Source organism: Coregonus clupeaformis, chromosome 25 (genome assembly GCF_020615455.1).
Source record: "Coregonus clupeaformis isolate EN_2021a chromosome 25, ASM2061545v1, whole genome shotgun sequence".
In the NCBI taxonomy this organism is placed as follows: Eukaryota; Metazoa; Chordata; class Actinopteri; order Salmoniformes; family Salmonidae; genus Coregonus; species Coregonus clupeaformis.
In genome coordinates this window covers 27,143,681-27,167,430 of record NC_059216.1, presented here as the reverse complement: position 1 = coordinate 27,167,430, position 23,750 = coordinate 27,143,681, and the positions used below count along the sequence as shown (strand labels likewise).

Genomic DNA, 23,750 nt, shown 5'->3' with positions numbered 1-23,750 from the left:
CGTAACATATCATATGAAATGGATGACGCAAAACACAATTGTGCACAATTTTCAGGGACCTGTTTTGGCTCATGAGAACTACTTTCAAAACTACTGTCTCATATTATACAAAAGCTCTGGAGCATTATTTTAATGTACAGAATAAAGTGGGCCTGCATTTTTTATATTTAAAAAAAGGGGAAAGCTCTCTGTAAACTTTGTCTGAATTTTTTAAAAACCCAAGCAATGTTCTGAGAAGATCCAGTGAAATGCAAATCATTTTTCTACACGTACCTTCTCCATAATCTCATGGCATGTATAGTTGTTGAGGTCAGTGTCTATGCAAACATTTCTACAGCAGTAAAACATTTATATTGAGCAGGTTTTACTAAAGAGCTGTAGTAGTAGTTGGGAGATTCCAATAGATAAAAGTTGCAGCTATACTGTCACCATAGCCAGTTTCTTCTACCTAAACAGCAAAGTGTTTTCATATTACTTGGGTTAGAAAGCTTTTTTACTTGCCCAAACTCTACTGCCAAGAATAAGCTCAGTATTTTAAATGTGTATTGTAGGGCACTGATGTGAATGTTGGTGGGAAAAGAATGAACTGTTTTCTTCTTAAAACTGACTTGGAAGGGATATGTTTGTAAGCAAGGTTGCAGCATGTAGTAGTCGTCTTGTCCTAAAGCCTTTTGGGATAAAGTATCAATATAAATGTGTGTGGTATTATTGGTCCAGTTGGCCCAGCATCGTCCGGGTTTGGCTGGTGTAGGCCGTCATTGTAAATAAGAATTTGTTCTTAACTAACTTGCCTAGTTAGATAAAGGTTAAATAAAATAAATAAACATGTAAAAAAATATTAAAGTATTTCGATTTCATCATGACTGCCTGATTGTACATTGTAAACATTAGAAAAGTTGGCTAAACAAAACGTAAACATGGTGAAATAATACATAGCTATGAATATATCCTTGACATGCATTTTTGAAAATAAAACCTGAATAAAAAACAGATTGACAGTTCCACATCTGACAGATGTAAGAGTGACAGCTACCGGTGGGTGTCGCTGTTTCTAATACGAACTTTTCCAACCCGTGCCGCAGCTGATGATTCGTAGCTGTCGTGTTTTGGTCTCTTAGCGGAGTCTGAAGATGACAGCGAGAAAGTCTGGGTCACGACTCGAGACAGAGATAGAACGATGCCGTTCGGAAGGGCAATGGGACAAGATACCAGAGCTTGTACGGCAGCTGTCTGCCAAACTAATATCAAACGGTAAGAAATATGTCTATGATTCGTGATTTGCTTTTGCTCTGCCGTTCATTCAGCGATTTGGGGCCTGGACAGGGAGCAGAATCCAAGGGCTTTCTTAACCACGTCAGCGCGTCTACGTGAATGAAATTTCCATTGCGAGTCGGTTCCAGCTAGCCAGCCATTTCTAGGTCGTCTGTAAACACGAAATAATGATCTTGAACTCACCGGTATGGTTTATAGCTATTTAGCGAATTCCCAAAGCTCCTTTGAGTGTGCATACGCGCTCACTTCCTATTTCCTGTTTTGACAGTTTTCTGTCATTTAAGCCAGGGCTAGCCAGCCTAGCTACCGTGTGCCTAGCTAAACTTGGGCAGAGAGTGTTCCCGGCACTATGCATACTGGTTGAACGTTATCACTCTGGAAATAGTGTAATAAAATATTTTACTGAGCTAGCTAGCTATCTATCTTACCAGTAGACTCCATAAAAATAGTTTTAAGAATCTTTGTAGACTACTCCTGGCTGCATATCAATGACATCATCATACACAGTGGGGCGACTTCCTACTTAATGAAATCAACAAAAACTCAATTGAAATCTTTGGCCAATGAGTATGCCTCAAAGAGGTGAGAAATATTTGCAGTCTTGACAGATTTGGGATCTGTTGGTGTTTGTTGGTCGTCTCTAGTTACCACAGCCACAAAGTAATTAACCACGCCGATTTCTAAAATGTATCTTCATAAAATCTAATTTTAAACCTAGCCTTAACCACACTGCTAACCGTATGCATAACCCTAACCTTAAAAAAAAGCACATTTATTTTTTCATACATTTTACGATATATACTTTGTGGCTGTGGTAACTAGTGGAAACCCTGTAAACAGGAAGTCACTCAGCTGGTATCATTTTACATTTTAGTCATTTTAGCAGATGCTCTTATCCAGAGCGACTTACAGTTAGTGAGTGCATACATTTTCATACTGGCCCCTCGTGGGAAACGAACCCACAACCCTGGCGTTTGAAGCGCCATGCTCTACCAACTGAGCTACACGGGGCAAAAAGTGGTATGATGTCATATTGCTGACTTCACCTTGAAATATCATATTTTGGAATTAATGTATGTTTTGTTGATGTAAACTGACACCCTTGTCAGACCAGAGGGTCACACTCTCCTGTCATGCATAATGGGCCAGTTAAACGCCTAACAAACTGGATTAGCCTATGGGTCACCTTAATATCCAACAAAGCGAGGCATTGAGGGATTGAATAACACTAATACTACTAATCTTGTTGTACAAACCTACGCCTATAATCTGTTTCTCGCCCTACAAACATTGCACCACACCAGGCTTCTCAATGTGTAGTGAGTAGTCTTTTTGCATCAAGGAGACTGATAGAGTTCGCCTACCCAGTCCCAGTCAGCAGTTTTGGTCCTCCCTACATAGAGCTTGTCAGCTTGTAGTCCTAATAACCGGAAATGAGATACTTCTGGTTCGTTCAGCCATTCCTATGGGGAAAGAATAGGGTTTTGGGATAAACTGCGAAAATAAGGTGTGAGGTTAACACAGGCTTAGGAGATCTTATATGTTTTGTTCTATTATATAGTATCAGTCAGTTAACATGACCTTTATGAATCCTTTATGTGCTTTTTGTTTTTTTATTTGATTACATAAATGCTACAAAATTCACAAAAAGTGAGGTTTGCTGATGAAGATTATCTCATAGAACAAAACGTAAAAGATCTCCTAAGCCTGGGTTCAACACAGACCTTATTTTCGGCATTTATCCCAAAACAGTACACAAACTCCATTCATTTCCCCAATGGCTTTATCCAACGAACCATGGCGAAGTTAGTGCCTACAAAAAGACGCCATTACTATTGCTCTCTATTCTCTCTTATCCCTGAGTAATTCCACCTCAAAAAGCACAAGCGAGAGGATTTCGACCCCACCATCTCAGATTGTTCTGAAATCGTTTATGTAGTTAGAAACAGATAAGATTAGCATTCCTGAAACATTATTTTGTTGAAATATAATTTGAGATAGTTGATTGCCCCCAAATTGGCCATTTTAATTTATAAGATTCATATAATCTTCAATAAATATAGTACCTAACATCCGATGTGGACCATAATTCCTCCTAATAATGAGTAAAACATGAGGAATCCAATAAAATTATCAAAAGCCACCCACTGAACCCCCACACCCCATGCCAATCCTACCCCAAGAACCAGTATACAGTATCAGTTTTCTATGGCTGACAAGTAGTACGGAGATGCTGCTTGTAGTATTGCTTCTTCATCTTTTGTAATTTATTCCCTGTGTTCAGAGAAGTTCAGTTCAGAGAAATTAGCCATTGAAGTCGCTTGCACTATTTACCATAAATTAGTGGGAAAGTACCACGTTATGCCCACTAGATGCCACTGTTCATGCTACTGCCACCACATCCATTTTACTGGTCTCTTGTGTTCATTAAATGGATCACAACATTTTCTTTGCAACTTTGGGTAGGGTTGAAAAGCAATAGCTTTTGCTCATGATGAAAATAAATTGTATGGTCATGCTCACAATTCAAGCCAGTCCTCCATGAAAGCAGTTCAGTTTGCTCTTCTTTTAGGCTTAATTTGTGTCCAGGAAACAACCCCTCTGTGTGTAGTTTATTCCCTTAAAAAAAGGTCTGGATAAGTTAGACCATTCCTTGCATACAAGCTAACCATTAAGCTATAGCAGTTCTAATGGTTTAAATGTTATGGTCTCTAATGGTCTTCAAATGGTAAAAGTCCCAAACACACACTGTATAGCAGGGATCATCAACTACATTCAGCCCCGGGCCGATTTTCTTTTTCTTGAGCGGATGGTTAGGGGGCTGGAACATAATTACAACAAATTTGTAGACTGCAAATTGACTGCAATAAGCCCAAACAGATATTTGACTAAAACATAATCATTTCAAGCATTGCTTACGTTTGTATATGGTCACATATACAGTTGAAGTCGGAAGTTTACATACACCTTAGCCAAATACATTTAAACTCAGTTTTTCACAATTCCTGACATTTAATCCTAGTAAAAATTCCCTGTTTTAGGTCAGTTAGGATCACCACTTTATTTTAAGAATGTGAAATGTCAGAATAATAGTAGAGAGATTTCTTTCAGCTTTTATTTCTTTCATCACATTCCCAGTGGGTCAGTGGGTAGCCTTCCACAATAAGTTGGATGAATTTGGGCCCATTCCTCCTGACAGAGCTGGTGTAACTAAGTCAGGTTTGTAGGCCTCCTTGTTCGCACACGCCTTTTCAGTTCTGCCCACAAATTTTCTATAGGATTGAGGTCAGGGCTTTGTGATGGCCACTCCAATACCTTGACTTTGTTGTTCTTAAGCCATTTTGCCACAACTTTGGAAGTATGCTTGGGGTCATTGTCCATTTGGAAGACCCATTTGCAACCAAGCTTTAAGATCCTGACTGATGTCTTGAGATGTTGCTTCAATATATCCACATAATTTTCCTTCCTCATGATGCTATCTATTTTGTGAAGTGCACCAGTCCCTCCTGCAGCAAAGCACCCCCACAGCATGATGCTGCCACCCCCGTGCTTCACGGTTGGGATGGTGTTCTTCGGCTTGTAAGCAACCCCCTTTTTCCTCCAAACATAACGATGGTCATTATGGCCAAACAGCTCTATTTTTGTTTCATCAGACCAGAGGACATTTCTCCAAAAAGTACGATCTTTGTCCCCATGTGCAGTTGCAAACCTTTGCTGTTGTTCTGGGATTGATTTGCACCAAAGTACGTTCATCTCTAAGAGACAGAACGCGTCTCCTTCCTGAGCGGTATGACGGCTGCATGGTCCCATGGTGTTTATACTTGCGTACTATTGTTTGTACAGATGAACGTGGTACCTTCAGGCATTTGGAAATTGCTCCCAAGGATGAACCAGACTTGTGGAGGTCTACCATTTTTTTCTGAGGTCTTGGCTGATTTCTTTTGATTTTCCCATGATGTCAAGCAAAGAGGCACTGAGTTTGAAGGTAGGCCTTGAAATACATCCACAGGTACACCTCCAATTGACTCAAATGATGTCAATTAGCCTATCATAAGCTTCTAAAGCCATGACATCCATTTTCTGGAATCGTCCAAGCTGTTTAAAGGCACAGTCAACTTAGTGTATGTAAACTTCTGACCCACTGGAATTGTGATACAGTGAATTATAAGTGAAATAATCTGTCTGTAAACAATTGTTGGAAAAATTACTTGTGTCATGCACAAAGTAGATGTCCTAACCGACTTGCCAAAACTATAGTTTGTTAAGAAGAAATTTGTGGAGTGGTTGAAAAACGAGTTTTAATGACTCCAACCTAAGTGTATGTAAACTTCCGACTTCAACTGTAGCTCTGTATTATGCTTGGGAATGCTTTGGAACAGATTTCCTAAATTAAAATCACTTGGAGCGGATTTGCTGGTCTTTTTACAGTTTTTTATGCCCAGCAATAAAAAATATAGAGATGTTTCTAATAATTTTATTGAGAAACGACTGCCATGCAATGGTTTATAATTATATTATTTTATTAGGGTTGTCACAACATTTTAGTCACTATCCCTTAGGTAGCTTTTGACCCTTTTACTCAATGATAGGAATAAGTTTGGTCCAAATTAGATGTTGGGTACTATATTTGTTGAATATATATATGTGAAACCTATAAATTAAAATGGCCAATTTGGGTGCAATCAATTAGCTTGATTTCTCAGAGATCAAATTAGACTTCAGAACAATCTGAGATGATGGGTGTCATGGCTCGCTGAAATGACATGGAATGACCCCCCTATCAACTTTTCTGAATACTGATGCTGTAGTATTGTACAGATTGTTAGAGAATCTGCATGTTAGTCAGGGTTGACTGATCTGTCTTCACTGTGATATATTATTGGAACATGATGTGTGTTGTCATTCCACATATGACTCAGGTAGTTAGCCTAGTTGGTAAATAATCAGTGGCCTGTTCTAAGTCATATTTATTATTGAACATCATAGAAAAACATAGCAAAAATAAGTTTGTCATTGGACAAGGTCAGGTAGTCCTTCCCTGTTTCAGTCAGTTTCCTTACATTTGGTGCCTATTGAACACACGACCCTGTTAAACTTGGAGGGTAGTCTAATGTTACATGTCATGAAGCATACTGGATGTATAGTCTAAACTCTGTGTTTCAGATGACCTGGGGGAGCTGCTTCTGGGGGAGGCCAAGCTCCAGCAGTACATCAAGGAGAACCCCATCAAGCAGGGGGCCAGCCCGAGGGGCCCAAGACCCAGGCTGGTGGAGGTCCACAAGCACCTGACCGCTGCCCTGGACCGAGGGAACCTCAAGGTAGCTGATGTAGCACAGTAGACTTCACCTATGGCCATTATATTAGTATACATCATCTGTCCACTTTTCAGTCTAGTTCAGTCTTGTAACAGTGTTTATAACAGTGTAGTCCAGTCTTTAGTGCTGAGCGATTAGTGCTTTTTGAGGTCTGTTCGGTTTCGGTTCGATTATTAAAAAGTAATCACGGTTTTCGACTTTGGTTTCGATTATTTGGGTTGAACGCTTTGACAACGCAGAATAAAACAATTAATAAAAGTCCCATATATTGCATTTGTTTTATTTGATGACTTTATTATTTCATTCCAAGTCATCTCATCTCTATAGAGCCGCTGCCTATGCTGTCTGACAAAATCACAATTTTAGTAGTTCTTCTATGTAAATAAGGCATACATTTATGACTCCTGAATACCAACTATCAATCACTTAGATCATGTATTTTCAGTTAGAGATACCTTGCGAAGCAACAGGTGCTCTCTATATCCATGATCGCGCATTCTTCTCTCCCTCTCTGTGTCTGCCTCACACTAACCTAACGTAGCAGGTGTAAAAAATACACAGACCAGACAAGTAGATGCGTAATTATGCGGATTCGGGTCATTGTAGTTATTTACCAGGTTTTATGCGTTAAACTATGTATAATATTAGCCTGTTGGAAACTACAACTCCCTACTACATCTCACAGTTCAAGCTGGATCTAGAGAAACTGTGCAATGTGTGCATTGTGCTCACAGAATAGAAATGAACGAAATGGAATTGAAATATTTGAACTGATGTCGGTCAATTAGTTGTTTAAAAATGAAAACTAACCGAAATTTCAGTTAATCGCTCAGCACTACCAGACTTCTGACAGTATTCTAACACTGTAAAAGGTAACACTGGTTTAATCAGTATCTGGCTTTACACTCACTGCTTTCCCAAACTGAGAGAATCCCCTTTGAATGATATAACCTCATAACGCTGCATCACTCCCTCACGCAGCTTCTATGCCCTCTTTTTTTCTCTGAAACATGTACATTTAGCTACACATCTTTGAGTTCAGGAGAAAACAACATTTAGCTACACACTATCTGTCTCTTCTCTCACCTTTTGTGCTTAGCCGGAATACATGCAAGAGGCCAGTATGTTAATGGCCAAGCTGTCCTATGTGGAGGGAGACTACAGTGAAGCCATCAACCAGTATGGCAAAGTGACCCTGGACGAGCTGGCGCTGGTGGGAGCCCCTGTCTACCGTCTCTCCATGATCGCCGAGGCATATGCGACCAAAGGTAAGAGCTTTGGGTACCAGTTGTAGTATGCCTTCACATTAAACCAGTCCAGGTTTCTCCTGGCTAAAAAATAGGCATATGTGGTGGGCGTGATAAAACCTTTGGGTGGCCCGCCCCAAAATACCCTGTGCAGGAAGAACCCTGCAAGTATTTTCCAAATCAAAATCTAGACACTTTTTTGTTTTTTTCAGGGGCACAGAGGTATGGTTAGGGAAACACTGCAAACCAGTGTTTTCCATTAGTACATGGAGTAGCCAGACAAATAAAAAAAAGGAGCCAGCCAGGGCGTGGATTCTTTTTGCAGAACGTGCTCTATTTTGGTGGCCTCTGGTACATTCTAATGCCTTGATTCCATCCGAAATACACCGCTAAATTATTGAATACTTTAACGACTTTACAATAACAATTACTGACAAAGTATGAATTCAGTGTGCTGTTAGTTGTTTTGGCTATCATCTAGGCCTATGTGATCAGGACTATTTTCTGAGTAAGATAACCTTTTTTAACATTGAATCTGTCTTCTTTTTACAGTTGTACTGCAAGATATGAATTGCCACAATGTTTGTTGTTCAAATTATCTATTTCATTGTCTCTGCTGCTGTGGACACAGGAAAACCAATGTGTTCTTTTTTAATTTAACTATCCCTTTAAGAGTTTGGCCTGTCAATCAATCACTGTGGGTGGGACTTTGACGAAAGGAAGGCGGTATATTAATAATCTAGTTAGAAATAGTAGTCTAATCTTTCAAGTTAATTTATTGTGGCAAAAACAAAATCTAGTCTACTCTTTCAATTTAGTTTACTGTGGCAAAGACCTAAGAAAAAAGGTTGTGTTCTGTCAAGTAAACATGGATTCCCTGTTTTGAAACTATATAGAATTGCAGGAAAATAGTTTAAAAAATTACCCCTGCCAGATTGTGCACCCCCATTTTTATACAAAGTCAGGTATGATTTGAAGAATGAAGCATGTGTTAAACATGGGCTTTGCTACACAGAAAGCAGCAGTTGACTACTCCATTGTCAACACTTTAATCAAATCAGTAGGCCTATATCAATATTGTTAATAATACCATATAAGTATCATGACATTAGCTTTTATAACCTTCAATCTGTTTTCTTGTATCATATTTTGGAGCAGAATGAGGCTCTCTCTCTACTACCTATTGTTCCTGCAGTGAGGATTCAACATCTTCATCGAATATTTTCATTATTTATCTGCAGATAATCACCAAAAAGCAGTAATAGCCTACCAGTATTCAAATTAGTGTGCCAAATGAATGGCTCTCTCACCGATGCAATTTGGTTCCATTCACCTAAAAGAGACATTCAAAAAGAGCCGAACAACCCATCACTAGTCTACACTGACAAGTAACTTTAGCGGTCACTGGCAAGTCTCGACATGGGCTTTGAATCCTAGGAAAATACAAAGAAGATCTTTAGTTTACTTGTCCCGATGCGATACCACGGACATATAACTACGTTGTATGATTTATGAATAGCAAAGGGATATAGGAGATAGACTTGTTTCAGTCTGTTTGACACCTTTTATAGACTAGTCAACACAAGCTGTTCGGTCGTCAATCAACGAACAGTAAATGGCCTATGCAGACCGACTCCGTGGCTGGCTATAAGCTTATGAAACACGCGAAAGAAAATAAATGAATGTGCCACAAAACAATAATGAAGTGGATTTCCACTCATCATTGCCACTTACGTGTACATTCACTCACAGGAGTCAATGAAGCATCATGCTCTCCCTCCTCTGTGAAAATAAAGTTGACTGTAGCCAACCACAGTGCACAAAAATAACACCGGTACTGAGACAACAGACTGACAAACCAGTTTCCCTGTCATCGCTCGCTTTGTGACTGACAGGCGCCTGTCCTATCAATATACTGTAACACTACGAGATGCATACTGTTCATTCTAGTGGGAGAAGGATATACAGACTTTTCTGACTAGCAAATTGAAACTTTTAAATGAAAAGTGGAAAAGGTAGCCGGCTGACAATTAGTCTGTTATCAGCTGTTTAGCCGACAGCCAGCGCTTAACCCTAGTTTCTATTCTACCGCCAAGCCTCAGCTCTATCTCAACTCTGCTTCAGTGCTTTACTCTACTTTACACATTCCATTCTAGTCATTTTGATGATTAGCTCGATAGGAAGTGTCATCAGTCCATTCCCAAGGCCATTGAGCCTAATCTGAAACCAAACCTGAGACTATGGCTGAGGACAGGAACAAGTACAAGAAGTCACGCTATGACCTCCGCAGAGTCATCAAACGAGAAAAAGGACAATATAGGAATAAGGTGGAATCCGATTACACAGGCTCCGACACCTGCAGCATGTGGCAGGGGCTACAGTCCATTACGGATGACAAAGGAAGACCCAGCTGTGATCTGCCCACTCTACAAGACTAACTCAATGCATTTTATGCACGCTTCGACAATAACAACATCCTGCCGGGTGTGAGGGCCGCCACCGACCCAGAGGATTGGGTGATCTCGCGATCCGAGGCCGACGTGAGTAAGGTCTTTAATCAGGTCAACACCCGCAAGGCCCGGGGCCCGGCGGTGTTCCAGGGCACGTTCTCAGAGCATGTATAGAACAGCTGACAGGCATATTCACAATACATTTCAACCTCTCCTTGTCCCAGTCTGTAATCCCCACGTTTTAAAATGACCACCATCATTCATGCCACAATGACTACCGCCCTGTAGCACTCACATCTGTAATCATGAAGAGCTTTGAGAGGCTGGTTATGGCACAAACCAACTCCATCATCCCAGACACCACAGACCCACTCTAATTTGCATACCGTCTCAACAGATCCATAGACGATGCAATCTCAATTGCACTCCACACTGCCCTCACCCACCTAGATAAGAGGAATACCTATGTGAAAATGCTGTTCATTGACTACAGCTTAGCGTTCAACACCATTGTCCCCTCCAAGCTCGTCACCAAGCTTAGGACCCTGGGACGGGACACCTCCCTCTGCAACTGGATCCTGGACTTCCTGATGGGCCGACTCCAGGTGATGAGGGTAGCTACATCACCTCCACCATGCTGACCCTCAACACGGGGGCCGCACAGGGGTGTGTGCTTAGTCCCCTCCTGTACTCCCTGTTCAACCACGACTGCATGGCCGCGCACGACTCCAACACAATCATCAAGTTTGCTGACGACAAGAAGATGGCAGGCCTGATCACCGGCGACGATGAGACAGCCTACGGGGAGGAGGTCAGTGACCTGGCAGTGTAGGGCCGGAACAACAACCTCTCATTCAACGTCAGTAAGACCAAGGAGCTGATCGTGGATTACAGGAAGGGGGGGCGAGCACGCCCCCATCCACATCGACGGGGCTGCAGTGGAGACGGTCGAGAGCTTCGTGTTCCTCGGTGTCCAAATCACAAAGGACTTAAAATGGTCCACACAGTCGTGAAGAAGGCGCGACAGCACCTCTTCCCCCTAAGGAGGTTGAAAAGCTTTGGCATGGGCCCTCAAATCCTCAAAAAGTTCTACAGCTGTACCATTGAGAGCATATTGACTGGCTGCATCACTGCCTGGCATGGTAATGGTACCGCCCTCGATCGCATGGTGCTACAGAGGGTGATGCGGACAGCCCAGTACATCTCAGGGGCCGAGCTCCCTGTCATCCAGGACCCAGGCGGTGTGAAAGGAAGGCCAGGAAAATCGTTGACCCTTGTGTATTTAATTTTATTTTTGCACTGTCTCTATGCACACTCACAGGGCCCAACACACTCACGCACACTGACAATCCAACACACACACAAAAACACTCACTCCATAATTTGCTTTCACACACATACATTTATACTGACTACACACACGCACACCCACTCGCATACAAGCATCATATACGCTGCTGCTACTCTGCTTATCATACACTAAAAGTATGTGGACACCTACTCGTCGAACATTTCATTCCAAAATCATGGGTATTAATATGGAGTTGGTCCCCCCTTTGCTGCTATAACAGCATCCACTCTTCTGGGAAGGCTTTCCACTAGATGTTGGGACATTGCTGCGGGGACTTGCTTCCATTTAGCCATGAGCATTTGTGAGGTTGGGCACTGATGTTTGCCGATTAGGCCTGGCTCGCAGTCGGCGTTCCAATCGTCTAGAATGTAATTGTATGCTGCAGCGTTAACATTTTACATTTACATTTTAGTCATTTAGCAGACGCTCTTATCCAGAGCGACTTACAGTACATGTTGAGTGCCCTTCTCTATAAGCATGCTAAAAGTATGTTGTTAATTTGTTTACAGAGAAATAGCATTGTATTTGGTCAAACAATGTTTTCCAACAGTTTGCTAAGAGCTGGCAGCAAGCTTAATACGTCTGCTGTTAGAACCAGTAAAGGCTGCTTTACCATTCTCGGGTTGCCGAATTACTTTGGCTTCCCTCCAGGCCTGAGGACAAAGACTTTCCTCTAGCTCAGATTAAAGATATGACAGATAGGAGTGGCTATAGAGTCAGCTACCATCCTCAGTAGCTTTCCATCTAAATTGTCAATGCCAGGAGGTTTGTCATTATTGATCGATAACAATAATTATTCCACCTCTCCCACACTAACTTTACAAAATTCAAACTTGCAATGCTTTTCTTTCTTATTTGTTTTTTTTTATGCATGAATATGATGGCTCACTGTTTATTGTTGGCATTTCCTGCCTAAGTTTTCCCACTTTGCCAATGAAGTAATCATTAAAATAATTGGCAACATCAAATGGTTTTGTGATGAATAAGCCATCTGATTCAATGAAAGATGGAGTTGCATTTGTCTTTCTGCCCCATAATTTCATTTAAAGTACTTAAAAGTTTTTTTCCCCCATCATTCTTTATATCATTGATCTTGGCTGAATAATACAGTTTCTTCTTCTTTTTGTTGAGTTTAGTCACATCATTTCTCAATTTGCAGTAAGTCAACCAGTCAGATGTGGAGCCAGACTTATTAGCCACTCTTTTTGCCCCATCTCTTTCAACCACAGTTTTTCAATTCCTCATCAATCCATGGAGCCTTAAAAGTTCTAACAGTCAGTTTCCTAACAGGTGCATGTTGATCAATAATTGGAAGAAGCAATTTCATAAATTAATCAAAGTGCAGCGTCTAGATGCTCCTTATTAATCACATCAGACCAACAAATATGTTTTTCATCATCCACATGAGTCACATCAAAATATTTTGTATGATCTCATATACACTATCTTAGGCCCAGCTGTTGGAACTTTGGCTTTCTTGGATATAGCATCCAATGGGTACGGATACAGCTTTAGAAAAAAGTTCTATACACTATCAAGCATTTCACACATATTATTTAGATACGGACTGTTCGCACATGGCGGCCTATAGCAAAACCCCAAAAGAAAAGGCTTTAGATGTGGTAAGTGAACCTGCAACCACAACACTTCAATAACACTTGACATAAGATCTTCTCTAAGCATTACAGGGATATGGCTCTGAATATATACAGTAACACCTCCCCCATAAGAATTTCTGTCTCTTCTATAGATGTTATATTCTTGTATTGCTACTGCTGTATCATCAAATGAATTATCTAAGTGAGTCTCAGAAATGGCTAATATATGAATGTTATCTGATGTTAGCATGTAACCCTAGCCCGAACCAGGAAAAACAGCCCCAGACCATTATTCCTCCTCCACCAAACTTTACAGTTGGCACTATGCATTGGGGCAGGTAGCGTTCTCCTGGCATACACCCCAGATTAGTCCGTCGGACTGCCAGATGGTGAAGCGTGATTCCTCACTCCAGAGAACGCGTTTCCACTGCTCCAGAGTCCAATGGCGGCGAGCTTTACACCACTCCAGCCGATGCTTGGCATTGCGGCTGCTCGGTCATGGAAACCCATTTCATGAAGCTCCCGACAAACAGTTATTGTGCTGACGTTGCTTCCAGAGACCGTTTGTAACTCGGTAGTGAGTGTTGCAACCGAGGACAGACGATTTTTACGCGCTACGTGCTTCAGCACATGGCGGTCCCGTTCTGTGAACTTGTGGGGCCTACCACATCGTGGCTGAGCCGTTGTTGCTCCTAGACGTTTCCACTTCACAATAACAGCACTTACAGTTGACTGGGGCAGCTCTAGCAGGGCAGAAATTTGACGAACTGACTTGTTGGAAAGGTGGAATCCTATGTCGGTGACACGTTGAAAGTCACTGAGCTCTTCGGTAAGGCTATTCTACTTCCAATGTTTGTCTATGGAGATTGCATGGCGGTGTGCTCAATTTTCTACACCTGTCAGCAACTGGTGTGGCTGAAATAGACTAATCCACTAATTTGAAGGGGTGTCCACATACTTTTGTATATATAGTGTATATCCTGATACCTAGTCACCTTACCCCTATACATATCTACCTCTATCACTCCAGTATACTTGCACATTGTAAATATGGTATTGGAACTGACTGTCTATTTATGTACAGTGAGTTCCAAAAGTATTGGGACAGTGACATATTTTATGTTGTTTTGGCTTTGTACTGGATTTGAAATGGTACATGACTATGACTTTTTGTACATAGTTCCCCCATTTTAGGGGACCAAAAGTATTGGGACAAATTCACTTATGTGTATTAAAGTAGTAAAATGTATTTGGTCCCATATCCCTAGCACTCAAAGACTACATTAAGCTTGTGACTGTACACAGTTGTTGGATGCATTTGCTGTTTGTTTTGGTTGTGTTTCAGATTATTTTGTGCCCAATAGAAATGAATGGTCATTCAGGACTATCTGTAATCATGGTAGCATCCACGTTAATGCAGAAGTGTTTAGATACATATTATATTCTTATTTATAATAAAAGTGACTCCAAAATGACAATACATTATTTACCATTAATTTGTATTGGGCACAAAATAATCTGAAACACAACCAAAACAAACAGCAAATGCATCCAACAAATGTATGGAGTCACAAGTACTCATTGCGTGCAATGAATATGGGACCAAACACTTAACTCTTTACTACTTTAATACACATATAAGTGAATTTATTTTTAGTATTACATTGTTATTGATTACTGCATTGTTGGGTTTAGAGCTCGCAAGAAAGGCATTTCACTATACTTGTGCCTTTGACATTAAAACGTAAAATGTGGTGCTGAATCCCTCTGTTCCTCCCCTGCCTCAGTCTATCATTGAGAGAGCACTGAGGCTGGGGTGAAAGAATGACCTAACTCTGCTGGTCTGGTCAGTCCATGCCGTGGCACCCCAGGACTCTGTCGATGTATGCCTACCAAGGGGACGCTTAGCTTAGTAGATGAGAACACAATGTGACCTAACCATCACCTTCTCATCAAGCAGCTCCTGTCGGTGGATGCTTGCTCAGACATTTCCTTTTAGAACTCTGAGCTAATATGTTGGGTTGACCTGCTGTAAAATGCACATGGTTTTGACGGTGTGGCAATTGAAGTGGTGGCATTTAAATGTCAGTTTCTGTATACAGTGAGTGTACTTTAAAGCTTGATTGAATCTGTTTCTAAGCTGTGACATAGGTAATCTTATCATGCTTTGGAACAACATTGTTACTAGTGTGTATTTGAAACTGTACATCACATGGAGGAAAAATATGTTGTCTCTGAAATGTGGAAACTGACACAGCAGGACCAGTCCTCTCAGCTTGACCTAGTATCCCCTGCAATGTGTTGTTTGGCCATGTGGTGTCGGTAGAGGTTCACTGTTGTGGCGAGAGGAGTCCTCAGCTCTCATGCACACACACACACACACCATACATACCACACACTCTCGCTCTCTCAATTTCTAATGCAGACCACAGTGGATGTGTCAGCCAGGACTGCAGAGCTTTGATCAGAGTTCTGACAGACCAGCAGCATTACATTGACTGTGAGCTGCGATAGAAGAAGCACTGCCGTAGTGTAGAGCCTCAGCCTGTCCCCCTCAATACAGCAGCCTAGTACACACACACACACACATACACACACACACACACCTGTCCCCCTCTATACATACACCAGCATACCCTAGGGTTTACACAGACCAACCGACGATGCAAGCCAAACAGTCGCCCATACAGCATACATCACTGTGGAGCGACTGCATTGCTAGGCAACCCCACCCCCACATAGGCACACACACACATGCACACTTAGGGTTTGACCTGAATGTAGAAAAGCTGACTGTTTTTCTAAAGCCTGAAACAGCTAGAATGAAAGTCTATTCAGATAAAGCTCTATTTTATGCTAATAGCATAATTTCTTATATAGTCCTTTATTGGCTTTGCAAGGCAGTGTTGATAGCATAATCTGAGTTCATTAGTGAGTTGTGTGACTTTGTCTGGACCAGCCATTTTGTTTGTCCCATGGGGGTTAATGGGAAGACTTTACTGCTGTAAAATTTTAATGAGCGTCCTAATCGAGAGGAGAGGAGTGGAGGGGAGGAGGAGCTCAGGCCGGCCTGTTTAGAGTAACACAGGAGCCCATTAGGCTGTGAAAGTGCCACAGTGGTATGAATAAGTTATGTGTGGCACGGCAGCAGAGAGAGCAGAGCAGAACCCCACAACGACAAGAGAATCCACAGGCTCCAGTCTTTAACCCACCCGCACCTCCACCACGGTATATCTTTAAAAGGCAAAGACAGGCCTGGCTGCTGATGTCCCTCTGCTGCTTCCTCTCTGTCTTTCTGTCTCTCTCAATCGCTCTCTCTCTCTTGCCATAGTGGGCGTCCGTCTGTGATCGAGCATTTTAATCTTTACATCTCTCTGTCTCTGCCTCCTCTGGCTCTCTGTTCATCTACGTATACCTCTCTCTCCATCTCTCTCTCTCCATCTCTCTCTCTCTCTCCATCTCTCTGTCTCTCTCGCTCTCCATCTTTCGCTCTCTCTACCTCCATCTCTCTCTCTCCCCTCTCTGCCTCCATTTATCTCTCTTTCAACACGTAGCAGTATTCATGTTCCAGTCATGTCCTATAAAGAGAACACATCTGCACCTCTATGGTACTGGAGGTTCCAGGGTGTGTAAAGCAATCATGGGGAGATGATGGATGAACCATTTGGCTTGTATTGTTTGGACCCTTTATTGAATGGCTCTATTTGAGCGTCACACAGTTGCCTTAGTCTTGTGTAATTGCAGAGACTAGAGCTATTTATAATTAATTTGTTATTAAGGCTATTATCTATTATTAATGGTTGTTTTAAAAGGGGCTTTGGAAACTGCAGATTCGATTTCATAACAATGAGGTGTGTAGCCACGATGGAAGTCTTGTTTTCCTCCATATTATCTCGTTACAAACAGAATGGTCTGGTGATTGACAGAGACATGGGCCACACAAAACAAGATACAATATACCCAAAGGTCAGACAGGGATACTCTTCCCATACCAAAGAGTATCCTTTAAAGGGCCCCGAGTTTTTCCTTACCACTTGAGCTTACAAATAAAACTCTGCCTATAACGAGGGGCCCAGACTATAACAAAGGACCAGAGTTTTTCCTTGCCAGGTTACAAAATCAGGGAAACTACATGAGAGAAAAGAGTGAGAGCCTTCATTTGTGAAACCAAGATGAGCAGTAGCCAGAAGTAGAAGATAATTGTTGTCCCAATGTCCTCTATAGAAGAAAGGAAGGGGACTGCTATAAAATAAATCTGGCCCAGGTGTCTCAGGTATCTCCTTCAGTCCTTGGCTGATGTGAGGTGTCCTTGACTCAGATCCCAGACACTGGCTCCTGGAGGCCCCAGCCAGCCCCAGGGCCAGACAGAGCATGGCAGCGAGACACTTCCTCTGCTCCTTGAGGCCCCAGACAGAGCATAGCAACGAGACACTTCCACTGCCACCTAACCCTGAGTTTCTGGTTGCTCCTCCAGACGTCTGTCAGGTTAGTAATCTTGTCCTCTGAGCGTGTGATAAAACATTCAGGGGCTCTCTGCTGGCTGTCTGGGAGCCTTGATCACCCACTGATTCATATTGCAGCAGGGGCCTGGCCCGGGGTGTGTCACTTTTTCCATGGCTTCTGAGGATGGGCTTGAAGTAGCTAAAGAGGAGAGATGAGTGTACACTACGCACACACACAAGTGCGCACGCGCACACACTCTAAAGCTTGAGCATGAACTTTAACCCTAGGTGGGCTGCATTGTGTAGTCTTATCCCGACCAGCGGCAAGGCCACAGTGTGTGTACAGAATACAGCATAATGAACTGTGTTTTATTTCCTTTCTCCAGGTCTGTGTCTAGAGAAAGTCCCGGCTGCGTCTCCGTCCCTGTCCAATCGTAACATGGACAAAGACCAAGAAGTGATTACCTGCTATGAGAAGTCTGGAGACATCGCCCTGCTCTACCTACAGGAAGTAGAGAAGGTAACCTAGCAACCGGCTGCCATTGGCTTTACTACTGGATGTGTTGACGGGAGGGAGAAGCTGGAGATGCTCTAATCACTTTGACCAAACCAAATCATTTTCAGGGGATCTAGGCTAATAGTAACAAAATGACGAACCCTCTTTTAAAATGACAGTTAAGTTGCAATACCAAATAGCGAAGACCAAGGCCCAGCCACCAGTAACTTAACTAATGTTCTCGGATAGTTGCTGTTTGACCTTTTAATGAATAGATATCCTTCCTTGGTGTCTTCAATAAGCGGATTGGACTTGGCTGTAATTAATAAATTAGTTAATTGATTGGATTTATATAGGGCTTTTTCAGTGCTCAAAGCGGCAACCATTTTGTGCCAGAACGCTCACCACACATCAGGTAATGTTTGGGATTTGGATCTGCCTGTGTGCTAGTGCAGTAGTGCAGTAGGCCTATACCCCATCTGTAGTGCTGGTGTCTGTAGTATTAGTACCGTAGTGGTGGAAGGGGGCCAGGTCCATCAGGCAGGCAGGTCCTGGAGCTGTTCCAATCTCCAGCAGCAGATCGATGCAGCATCGACAGACTGGCCCAGGGTTTGATGATCTTGTTTTCTGACCTTGGCTGCTGTTTTAATCAGCAACTTTTTTCTCCACTCTGATTTGTTCTGCCAACAGGTTTTTCCCCTACATTTGTTTTTCTCTCTTTCTGGGTGCTCTGTGTTTCACCCTCTCTGTTTCTCTCTATCTCTCTGCTCGCTCTCTTGCTGTCTCTCCCCCCCTCATTCTGGTTTGTCAAAGATAAAATTGGTTGTCACATTTTGCTGAGTCATCACTTGCCATTGTCTACAATGCATTATGAAAATGTGTCTAAAGCTTGGTAGAAGATGCTCCAAAACAATCCAAACCAACTCATATAACATCAGAATCTCATTCTGAATGATGTCTCTGCACTCAATTTTAGAAATGTTTTTCCACAGTACCATAAATCCATGTATGAATGATGCTGTTAACAACAACAACAACAACAACAACAACAACAACAACAACAACAACAACAAGATGCAAATATGGATTTATGGGACAGTGGATTTTTTTTCTAAACATTGAGTGCCAAGACATCCATAATGGGATTCTAATGGCAAGTGATGAATCAGCAAAATGTGACAACTGATTTCCTCTGTAACAAAACCAAATAAAAAAATGTTTTAAGCATTTGGGGGATCAACTACAAGCACAGAAAGAGTGAAAATAAGGCCATGTAAAAATGGGTGAGCTTCCTCTTTAAGTGGTTTATAGATGGCCGGTGTCCTTAGTTGATTCATTTGGTCCATTTTGGGCTCATGGTGTCATTTTAGTGACCAAGCCTCCGGATAGAGCTGTGTTGTTGTTCCAAAATGTCATGAAACTGAATCGGCTATTTGAATTCAATATTGAAACTCTAATCTAGTGGCATCGATTCACTCCCCCAAATAGCCAACCCCCCCAAATAACCCTCCGCCTCCCTGTAACTGAACCAGCAGCTGATTCCATCCAGCATGCAAAGAGACACTGGTACAACACCCAAGAGATGAATAGGTCAACAGCACTGCAGCCAGGTGTTGATCTAGGGCCTATTTATCACTCCTCCTCATCTCCACAGGACCAGGCTAGTACCACTTTGTTCTGTTCTGCTCTGTTCTGCTGGCTTACATAAGGCCGGGCTGCTATAAGCTCTCTGCCTCTCTCTCTCTGCTTTTCTCTCTGCCTCTTTTTCTGCCTCGCTCTCTCTCTCTCTCCCTCTGTCGATCATGTGCCAGGCAGGCAGCACAAGGTACTGTGAGGACACTAGCTACCTGCTGCTGGATGAAATGATTTCATCTGTTTGACAGACAGGGAGGAGAGGAGAGTTGGAACACAATGGGGCCCGTCTGGTTGGACTGATGGAGAGAAAATAGGGAGATGACAGGCATAGGAGGGTGAAGAGAGGAGAGGGGGATGGTGAGAAGAGAGGAGCAGCCATGGTTCTTTCATCTGCCCACTCTCCTCTTCTCTCTCTTTCCTTCTAGTCCTATTATTATATCATGTTATCTTGGTTGTGTTTTCTTATCTCTCTGATTATCGCTCTGATTGGAGCGTTAGGCTGATTTTATGTATTGTGTATACAGTGTGATAATCTATTGTTTTTTTTGTTTTTTGGGGGGTAGATCAGCTTTAATATTGCAGATAGATTGTAACTTCCATCAATGTAATTGTCTGCATCACTTCCAATCCCCCATATGTTTTTATTTCATATATATATATATATATATATATATATATATATATATATACAGTTGAAGTCAGAAGTTTACATACACCTCAGCCAAATACATTTAAATTCAGTTTTTCACAATTTCTGACATTTAATCCTAGTAAAAATTCCCTGTCTTAGGTCAGTTAGGATCACCACTTTAATTTAAGAATGTGAAATGTCAGAATAATAGTAGAGAGAATGATTTATTTCAGCTTTTATTTCTTTTATCACATTCCCAGTGGGTCAGAAGTTTACATACACTCAATTAGTATTTGGTAGCATTGCCTTTAAATTGTTTAACTTGGGTTAAACGTTTCGGGTAAACTTCCACAAGCTTCCCACAATAAGTTGAGTGAATTTTGGCCCATTCCTCCTGACAGAGCTGGTGTAACTGAGTCAGGTTTGTAGGCCTCCTTGCTCGCACACGCTTTTTCAGTTCTTCCCACAAATTTTCCTTCCTCATAATGCCATCTATTTTGTGAAGTGCACCAGTCCCTCCTGCAGCAAAGCACCCCCACAGCATGATGCTGCCACCCCCGTGCGTCACGGTTGGGATGGTGTTCTTCGGCTTGCAAGCATCCCCCTTTTCCCTCCAAACAAAACAATGGTCATTATGGGCAAACAGTTCTATTTGTGTTTCATCAGACCACAGGACATTTCTCCAAAAAGTACGATCTTTGTCCCCATGTGCAGTTGCAAACCGTAGTCTGGCTTTTTTTATGGCGGTTTTGGAGCAGTGGCTTCTTCCTTGCTGAGCGGCCTTTCAGGTTATGTCGATATAGGACTCGTTTTACTGTGGATATAGATACTTTTGTACCTGTTTCCTCCAGCATCTTCACAAGGTCCTTTGCTGTTGTTCTGGGATTGATTTTCACTTTTTGCACCAAAGTACGTTCATCTCTAGGAGACAGAACGCGTCTCCTTCCTAAGCGGTATGACGGCTGCGCGGTCCCATGGTGTTTATTCTTGCGTACTATTGTTTGTACAGATGAACGTGGTACCTTCAGGCGTTTGGAAATTGCTCCCAAGGATGAACCAGACTTGTGGAGGTCTACAATTCTTTTTCCTGAAGTCTTGGCTGATTTCTTTTGATTTTTCCCATGATGTCAAGCAAAGAGGCACTGAGTTTGAAGGTAGGCCTTGAAATACATCCACAGGTACACCTCCAATTGACTCAAATGATGTCAATTAGCCTATCAGAAGCTTCTAAAGCCATGACATCATTTTCTGGAATTTTCCAAGTTGTTTAAAGGCACAGTCAACAGTGTATGTAAACTTCTGACCCACTGGAATTGTGATACAGTGAATTATAAGTGAAATAATCTGTCTGTAAACAATTGTTGGAAAAATTACTTGTGTCATGCACAAAGTAGATGTCCTAACCGACTTGCCAAAACTATAGTTTGTTAACAAGACATTTGTGGAATGGTTGAAAAACGAGTTTTAATGACTCCAACCTAAGTGTATGTAAACTTCCGACTTCAACTGTACATATACATACATACATACATACATACATACATATACATATATATACATATCCTTTAAAAATATATATTTCCCTTTATTACTTTCCAAACCCACGACCCCTTCCTTAATTGGAGTACACTAGTGAACAACAACGCTTAGGCCTCTACTTCCAGCTTACACATACTATATACATTTTATGGACACAGTCAATTTTACAATAATTATATTTTGTTTGTTTTTACTCCTGAACTTCCTCTACCCTCAACCTCTCCGATCATTTTCATGATGTCCATCCGGTTTGCTTCTATATGCCATTTCTTTCTAACTGTGCTCTTTCACAAAAGCTCTCAACCTATAACCTATATACTTATTATGGACACAGTATGCTTTACATTAGTTATCTTGTTGTTATTAGTTGTTGTTAGTTTTTATTAGTCCCATCCTTCAGCTCCATTCAACACCTCCCATCTATCTCTTAACACCATCCTTATTGGATTTATATTTGCCATATATTTTTACTGTACTGTGATGTTTCACAAAAGTTCTGAACCCTTCTATTCTCATTGTTTCTACAGATTGTAAATTGAAAATAAACATTTTTGCTAAAAGTATTATTATATTATTGATCGATTGACTATGACTTTTCAGATCACCCAGTAGTGCTATCTGCAGGGTTAGCTCCAGGTAAATATTGCAATCCTTCAGCCATTCCTGGACCTATGACCAAAAACAAGATACAAATGGACAGTATCAAAACAAATGATCTAATGATTCTGTCTCTTCGCAGCAAAATCTGCAGAGCTGGGAAGATTGTATCCCCCATATGAATAACACTCTATTGGTAGCAAGAATTTTGTATAATAATTTAAATTGAAAAATTCGAAGTGTTGAATCCGGTGTCGTTTTGCGTGTCAGTTCATAAACACTATGCCATGGAATCGGTAAGTCAAAAATCTCTTCCCAACTATTTTGCAATCTATATGGGACGGCTGTCAATCCTTTGGTCCTTAAATGAAACTGTTCCTTACTTTTTCCCCCTTCCACTTTCCTCTTCCATTTTTGCGGTAATGCTGCAATTATTTGGTTGTAATTTTGGGTAGAGCAGACATTTCCATATGTTTTTGTTAGCTGCATGTGCGACAACTCCACCAGTCCTACCTATGATATCATTTACGAAGATTATACCCTTTTTAAACATTTTTTCAAAAAATCATGTTTTTTTTATCAATTAGTATATTTGAGTTTAACCACTATTTGTTGCATTATTTGTTCTGTCGTTTCTGGAGGATTAAAGTGAAATTGCAACCAACTTTCTATGGCTTGTTTTAGAAATAGTGATATTTGGGAGATTATTTCCTTTTCAAATAACTGAATGTGAGAGGTTGTAATCTGAATTAAGGGGTAAAAGGCCATTCTTGTACATGGGGTGAGACAATCTTACTAATTTGCTAGAGAACCAGTTTGGATTTAAGTATAACTTTTGTATGACTGAACTTTTAGTGATAGGTCTAATGCTTTAATATTTAATAATTTCTGTCCTCCGAATTCATATTAATTATATACAGTGGGGGAAAAAAGTATTTAGTCAGCCACCAATTGTGCAAGTTCTCCCACATAAAAAGAGAGGCCTGTAATTTTCATCATAGGTACACGTCAACTATGACAGACAAATTGAGGAAAGAAAATCCAGAAAATCACATTGTAGGATTTTTTATGAATTTATTAGCAAATTATGGTGGAAAATAAGTATTTGGTCACCTACAAACAAGCAAGATTTCTGGCTCTCACAGACCTGTAACTTCTTCTTTAAGAGGCTCCTCTG

At 41.4% G+C, this 23,750-nt stretch overlaps 1 protein-coding gene across 1 annotated transcript in view; it reads left to right on the top strand.

Moving 5' to 3' along the window:
• The first annotated feature begins 1,083 nt into the window (after window positions 1–1,083).
• LOC121539478 (tetratricopeptide repeat protein 7B) overlaps window positions 1,084–23,750 on the top strand; it is a 64,052-nt gene continuing 41,385 nt past the window's right edge. Inside the window, exons 1-4 of the mRNA XM_041848000.2 lie at window positions 1,084–1,251; window positions 6,436–6,590; window positions 7,687–7,855; window positions 18,062–18,195. Of these exons, the coding sequence (XP_041703934.1) occupies window positions 1,131–1,251; window positions 6,436–6,590; window positions 7,687–7,855; window positions 18,062–18,195 (579 nt within the window). The 5' untranslated portion in view covers window positions 1,084–1,130. The remainder of the gene's footprint in view (window positions 1,252–6,435; window positions 6,591–7,686; window positions 7,856–18,061; window positions 18,196–23,750) is intronic.